Source organism: Antechinus flavipes, chromosome 4 (genome assembly GCF_016432865.1).
Source record: "Antechinus flavipes isolate AdamAnt ecotype Samford, QLD, Australia chromosome 4, AdamAnt_v2, whole genome shotgun sequence".
Taxonomy (NCBI): domain Eukaryota; kingdom Metazoa; phylum Chordata; class Mammalia; order Dasyuromorphia; family Dasyuridae; genus Antechinus; species Antechinus flavipes.
In genome coordinates this window covers 285,880,344-285,887,927 of record NC_067401.1, presented here as the reverse complement: position 1 = coordinate 285,887,927, position 7,584 = coordinate 285,880,344, and the positions used below count along the sequence as shown (strand labels likewise).

Genomic DNA, 7,584 nt, shown 5'->3' with positions numbered 1-7,584 from the left:
ACTATATTGGATGTTAGGATCTTGACAGGTTTGAGTATGGTGCTGATTATTGACTTGAAATTTCATGTAGATAGCTATAAAATTCAATATGAGTTCAAAAAATCAGTTTTGTGAATATAAGAAGGGTTGTCACCTAGCAAGAGGGAAGACTAATCAGTAGGCAGTTTGCATGTTACAATGGTATCCCCACCTACAATGTCAAGAAAATCCATGGAAGTCACCTGGCATATAGGGTGGACTTTTTGTGGTGGATCAGTGGGAGAATATGGAGAATATCACACAGGATGATTGGTGGGCATTGAGGGATTGTGATCTACACTGTTGGAGAGGAGAATTGATATGGATGAAACTGTGCAGTATTGTGACTGGGAATGAATTTGCCCATCAAATCAATATTACAAATAGTGGTTAGTCCCCAGGTTATCTCATACAAGCTTATTTAATCCATGTTTATTTATAAATAGGTAGTTCCTATAATCACTGATAACCCCTGATATTGCTGAGAGGCAGCTAGATGGTGTGGTACATAACATACTAGACTTGGATTCAGGAAAAACCTGGGTTTGAGCCCCACAGAGTAAGCAGCAGAGCTAGCAAGTCACTCTACTTTTTAAGCCTAGTAGCCTAAGCTGTAGAATAAGAGTATAAGATTTCATAACCTCTAAGGTTTAATCAAGTTGTAAATTTAGGAACCAAAAATGTTTTTAGACATCTCTGCATTTACGGTTTCACTTAAAAAAAGACTGATAGTTATCAAATATAATGAAAAGAGAAAATCCATTTGAGAAAGGGCAATTAGAACAGAAAATCTAGCTTAAAAAAAGTAAAAAAGAACAAAATTAATTTTAACTTGAGATTGATTAAATTGAAATTTAAAAAGAGAAAAAACAAGTTGCTTAAAAAGTTCACTCTACTGAATTGATAGTGAGTTTAATTAGTAAAATTATTTTGAACTCAGTTTTTTTTCATCTGAGTAAAAATGTTTTAAAAAATTAACTCTACTGATCAATTCTGATAAACATGGTTCTTGTCAACAATGAGGTGATTCAGACCAGTTTCAATGGCCTTAGGATGAAGAGAATCATCTACCCCCAGAGAGAGGTATGTGGGAACTGAATGTGCATCACAACATAGCATTTTCACTCTTTCTGTTGTTGTTTGCTTGCTTGCTTTATTTCTCAACTTTTTCCTTTTTTGATTTGATTTTTCTTGTGCAATATGATAATTGTGGAAATACGTACAGAGGAATTGCACATGTTTAATATATATTGGATCACTTGCTGATTGGGGGAGGGAGTGGGAGAAAGGGGGAAAAAAATCAGAACACAGGGTTTTGTAGTGATGAATGTTGAAAATTATCCATGTATATATTTTGAAAATAAAAAGTTTTAATTAAAAAATAAAAATATAAATAATAAATATATATATATATTTATAAATATATAAATAATATATAAATAAATAGATAATAGAAATAAATATAAATTTAAAAAATAAAAAATAAAAATTAAAAAAATTAACCCTACTTTTTTAAAGCCCAGATTGAAAATTTTCTTCTATTTTTGGATATGCCTCTATTCCCCTGAACATCTGGTTATTTCATATGAATAGATAAAAGTCTGCTTCAGAGATATGTAAGACCCGTGGAAGGTGCCCAAATTAGGAGAGCCAGTCCTTAAGTTATAACTCCGAATGTTGCCACTAGTTGTGTGCCCTCGGGTAAATTCATTGAGTCTCAGTTTCTGTGGCAAAGTGAAAGGAGCTTTGAACTGGATGACATCTCCTCCAGGTCTCTTCCACTTCTGAGATTCTTTGATTAATGAATTAATTTAGATCCATGCTTATACTTCTATTGTCAACTAATCATTTGCCAAAAGGCTTTCTTCCTTAGCACTTGGTGATTAAGTGATAGTGTACTTGGTATCTGTGAATGTCACTCTTGGTACTGGGATAATGGGTATGACTCTAATGAAAGCAATGTGAGCTGCTTAGAGGAGATGGAGAAAGAACTGGCTTGCATACAGAGTCTCCTAAATCCAGCCCTAGACACCAGGGACTTGTACTTGTGCATTTACAAGGCTGCTTCCTTGACACCATCATGAGTGGTCCTTCATCCCTGGGAACCATATCCAACATTGGGGAGAGGGGAGCAGTGGGGTACCCACATCCTCAAATCTTCTGTTGTGTTTATCAGAGACCAGTTTAGTTATCATTAATCAGCCCTAAAGTTACATCAAGAGTGTGGGGGTCTCATCATTCCTTGATATCCCAAATTGGCAGAGGGTGTTACATAACTTAAGAAGTCATTCAGAATAAAAGTAACAACAGCACCTTAATGAGTGTGTGTCAATTGTTCTGTCCTATTTGTTGGACTGTTCAAATCATTAGCAAAAAAAAAAGGAAGAGATTTCCCTTTTCTTCTCCTGGTATAGGACCATGGACTCCATGTGATTTTGTTTTCACCATTGTTGTCAAATCTCTGTTTTACTGAAGTGGGATCTCAGTCTTTTGAGTAACTGACTCCCAGTAAAAGAATTCGAAAGTTTAGAAGAAAATCAACAAGAGAATTTAAAAACTTTAAGGTAATTACAGATTTATTACAATTCAAGTATAATATAATCCAGATACATAAACTCAGGATTTTATTGCCACTTTTTGACTGAATTTAGTATGAAGATTTCTACTTTTGTAAGTGGCTTTTTCTTTCATCAAAGACATATTCTTATAACTATTACCAGCATGGAACAGGAACCAATTCCATATTCATGCAGCTTTATGTATAAGATATAGCTAAAAAGTCTGTTACCTTTAAGAGCATTGACAGATCTTTTTTTTGATGGAACAAAGGGCAAAATAAATATTAAAAATATAAAACTGTAAAAATTGCTTTGATTTATGAATAAATGAATTCTGTGATATCAGGAATCTGAGTTAGAGGATTAATGGTCCAAAGGATAAAGTGCACAACATATCAATTCATTAATGAAAAAATAATTAGTTTAATTTCCATAATAAGGCTTTCCCTTTAATACATCTGTGTTTGCCTTGAGTTCTAATTATTTGTAAGTAAAAATCACTTCTCGCTTCGATCACCATCATTCCAGTACTGTTCAGTTTGCATTTCTGTGAGTCGGGAGATTGTGCGTTGAAATGCAAAGATTTCTTCTTCTCCAGTAAACATAGAAAGTGATTCAGCTGAATCCTAGATAGGAGAAAAATAGAATTAAAACCTTACAACCTGTGACAATTGTGCAAAGGCCATTTTTTAAAATTAGATAATTTATTTTAAAGGTATCATATACCATTTTAAAATATTTTAGATTTCTCAAACTGGGTCATGTAAGGCAGTATCTATAACAAACTACCAAGAAAAAAAAAATGGTCTCTGGCCTTCAAAGGAAGCCAAGAAACAAAACTATTAATTCAAATGGAATTTCCCTATAAAAATCTCCCAAAAGGAAACTATGCAATAAGTTTGTGTGAAGGAATAAATAAAATGACAACACAGAAAACTATTATTGCCACAGTAAATTGGACAAGGATAAAGCACCCCTGGGAACTTTGATACATTCTTAAGGCTCTTAAAACAAAGTAAAAAAAATATATTTTCAGTTTGTCAAACTAAGGAGGAAAAATTTCAATTGCAGTTTAAGGACTCTTGATAGGATCATCAATTTGGAACTAGAATGGCACTTAGAGGCCTTCTATCCCAACCTTCTCATTCTATAGATGAAGGAACAGTTCAGAAGACAGAAAATGACTTATCCTAAGTGTCAAACAAAGGGAAAAAGTTGCAGAACTGGGATTTGAACCCAGATTCTCTGACTAAAATCTAGCTCTGTTTTCATTGCACTTGCTGTTCACTGGCTCTTCCTAGGTGGAGAAAGGCCAAAGCTATCTCCTGTCCCGGATGCCTATGGAATTTGGTGTAGTTTTTCTACGGGGGTTAAGTGAGCTAGCCATGACTGATGGAGACTGGGGTAATTCCCAGAAGGTATCGGGTTTAGGAGTTTCATCTTTTTGTTCTAGACCACTAGATTGCTAGATTGTAAGGGGTACCAGAACTTGGCTTGCGTATTATTCTTTACCACATACGAAGTCTGTTCATGTATCCCAAGAATAATTCTGCGCTAATTAATGGTGAAACCTCTTGATACCTTCTTATCCTTAAAGAATAATGGACACCTGGGGTTTTTCAAATGGGAAGTGGGAGAAGTGCTTACTGGAGCCCATCTAACACAGACAATTCAGTGGTTTGCAATAGAACCTTATTGACAAACCATGTCTAATCTGTGTCACAGAGGACACATTTTCTAATCTTTTCCTACCTCAAAAAAGATGAGATCTGAGATCCTATCTCATTTGAACTGAAGTCTGCAATAAGAAACTAAAGGTCTAGTAATTTACAGCACATTCAAACCACAGAAATAAATTGCTTGAAGATTCTTTTGAAAATGTAATAATAATAATAAAAAAGACAACAGCTATCAGTGCTAATATCTCAGGATCACTTTTACAAAAATAACTTCAAGAGTTCAGAGTACATAGGTCTATAACACAGTTAGACATTTCCACAAGTGGATTCAAGTGACTATTGCAAACATGATTTCATTTCATCAAGCATAATTGACCTGATTCTCCAAAGCCCTGAATACACCTTGTTAAGAGGTAAATATGTGGGGGTTAGGAGACAAAGCTTCTGACAAAAGTGGCCAGCGATTAATGTTTGGCCATTTTACACTGGTGAAAATCTCTTTGGGTAGAAAGAAACACTGTTACATTTTTCTGAACTGGCTTTGGCCCAGTTTCTTATGAGTTCTCTGAGCTCTTATTAAGCTAAGGCCCTGGACAAACGGACTGACATGGTGGAGTCCTGGCTTGCGCCCCTTGATTCATAATATCAATAATAACAACTAGCCTTTATACGGTACTTGAAAGACTTTACCTATGTTATCTCACTCGAACTCGCTAGCCCATTTTGCAGATCAGTGTCTAGCCCCAGCAGTGATGGACGCCACCGGAGCACATAGAGATTGGTTACCTATTGTTGGGAAGCAGCTGTCTCTGGTCTCAGAAGAAAGTGGCAAACCAAGAGTTAAATGTACACTGCATTCCTTCCCCTAAAGTGTTGCCATGATATCAGACCAAAACCAATTAAGCTGTTTTATGATAAAAGGAGATTATGTTAATATCGCCTACCTGGCTCAGCCCCAAATCATCCATCAGTGTTCTGCTTTGCTCCAACTGACTGTCATCATGATGATACAAAAATAGGCTTGACAGAGGAGTGGATGCGGAACAGATGAGACGTACCTGGAAAAGCAGAAAATGAGGAAGCAATGGCTTTTCTTTGATTTCACATAGAGAAGGAAAGGACACGTCTTTTGGACAACTGAAAAAACCACACCTGCCATTCTAGTCAACCTGATAACTACTTCTCTGCTGTTAATTATAGAAGGACCTGAAGAGTAAACACTGCTTTTTTTTTTTTTTTTTTTCTCTTTGGAACAGGGCAGATATCAAATTCCTTGAAGACATTCAATTGACTACTCCTGTACCGCCAAATAACTGGCACAAATGACTGTATCGCCACTGAATTTATATACTACATCTTTATTTCCAACAATATATTTCTAGTACATCCTTTTAAAAAAGACTCAGATTTAAACTATTTCCTGATTATATAAACATTTGAGTGTACATATGTAATTATACATAGGGTACAGCTTTAAATCTTTCATTAATTTTTTTATTCATTAGCTCAAGTATGACATGCTCTTTTTGTTGTTTTAAATACTCTGATTTTTTTTTAATTTACTTTAAAAAAAAAAAAGAAGGAAAAAAAATCACATTCATATATATAATGCTATAAGACTGTAGGGAATGTGCTAACCTACAATGAATGATAAAGAAAGTTCATCACTGAGAGCTTTCCTTAACGCATATGTCTAGTTCCCTCTCACTTATATGGAATCAATGAAATAACAGAATTACTTAAATATCTATTCATTCAAGAGTTACATAACATGATAGAAAACTGGAAAAAAAATCAGATTCTTTCAGAGTTAAAACTATCTGAAAAGGCAGACTGGTACTTTCACATGTGGTACTGACACTGACTATCAGGTATCCCTGATAGGTTTTCATTTCATCTAATATACCTGAGCAGGAACACAATCCAATTGGAATGGAAGCCACAATAATGAATGGCTCACTTCCAAAAGTGAATCATTTTTCAGGACTGAATTCTGGGATCATATTGGTTTTTATGGGTCAACAGTGTCATGCTAAGTCCTCAATTTATGAATGAAGATAGTGTGTTACTTGTTAAAATACTCTAATCTCTCTTGGTATAATGCATAGTTAATCAAAATAAATATTAGGGGGAGGGAGCAATTTTCAATTTTCCTACAAGATAAATTTTTTCCCCTTCTAATTAAAAAATAGGAAGGAAGTAGGTGTGGGAAGCAGTATATAGATATATAAAGACATATATATCTTTAAAGGAGGAATCTTCTCTAAGGTACTACTTATTTGAAATAGGGAAATATAAGGATTTAACTATTGTCTCACTTTTATTAATCTTCTAGTATACATAGCTCTCCTGAAGCATCAACTCTCTAAAAAAAAAAAAAAAAGAGTCTTATTATCTAGAGTTTTATTTCCTTCACTCCTGGCTATAGTGGATTGCTAAGAATGGAAATAATATTGGGAATCATAAAAGTAAAAAGTACTTCAAAACTGATGTCTTTTCACACATTTTAATACTCTGCAAGACCAGCAGTTGAAACGATACTGTTTGAGGATGTATTCTGATGGAAGTGGATCTCTTCGATAAAGAGAGCTAATTCAGTTTCAATTGATCAAGGATGGACAGAAGCAGCTACACCCAAAGAAAGAACACTGGGAAATGAATGTAAACTGCTTGCATTTTTGTTTTTCTTCCCGGGTTATTTATATCTTCTGAATCCAATTCTCCCTATGCAACAAGAGAACTGTTTGGTTCTGCACACATATATTGTATTCAGGACATATACGGTAACCTATTTAACATGTAAACGACTGGTTGCCATCTGGGGGAGGGGGTGAAGGGAGGGAGGGGAAAAATCGGAACAGAAGTGAGTGCAAGGGATAATGTTGTAAAAAATTACCCTGGCATGAGTTCTGTCAATAAAAAGTTATTAAAAAAAAAAAAAGACCAGCAGTTGAGAACTTCATTTGGCACAAAGAAATCTTATATATGTGCCTCAATACTGCTGTAATCCAAATTTGAGCTCATTCTTCCCAACGGACACTGCATATTTGGGGAATAGTTTGATCCAGGTTTATAAAAGAATTTTTTTTAAAGCAATTGCTCTTTTTTTATACTATCTTAGTAAATGCCTTTGCTAAATGCTAATTGTGAATGAAGACTGATAACTAATGTAAAGCCTACCAATGGGGGCTTCTAAGTTATAGTATAAGGAGTACAAAATCGGAGAATTTCCTCTAAAACACAAGGTAGCAGTTACCTTCTAGGGACCCAATCTTCAAGAACAAGTTGAGGAAGAAGCCCCACAGGGGGTGTTGCACTCCTAATAAAAT

The 7,584-nt window shown here is 34.9% G+C and overlaps 1 protein-coding gene across 2 annotated transcripts in view; it reads right to left on the bottom strand.

The window, feature by feature from the left end:
- Positions 1-2,576: 2,576 nt before the first annotated feature.
- AFG1L (AFG1 like ATPase) overlaps positions 2,577-7,584 on the bottom strand; it is a 184,056-nt gene continuing 179,048 nt past the window's right edge. For both annotated transcript variants that reach the window (XM_051997494.1, XM_051997496.1), the window contains 2 exons: positions 5,200-5,313; positions 2,577-3,202 (listed from right to left, as the gene is read on the bottom strand). In XM_051997494.1, coding sequence (XP_051853454.1) covers positions 3,074-3,202; positions 5,200-5,313 — 243 coding nt within the window. In that variant the 3' untranslated portion in view covers positions 2,577-3,073. The remainder of the gene's footprint in view (positions 3,203-5,199; positions 5,314-7,584) is intronic.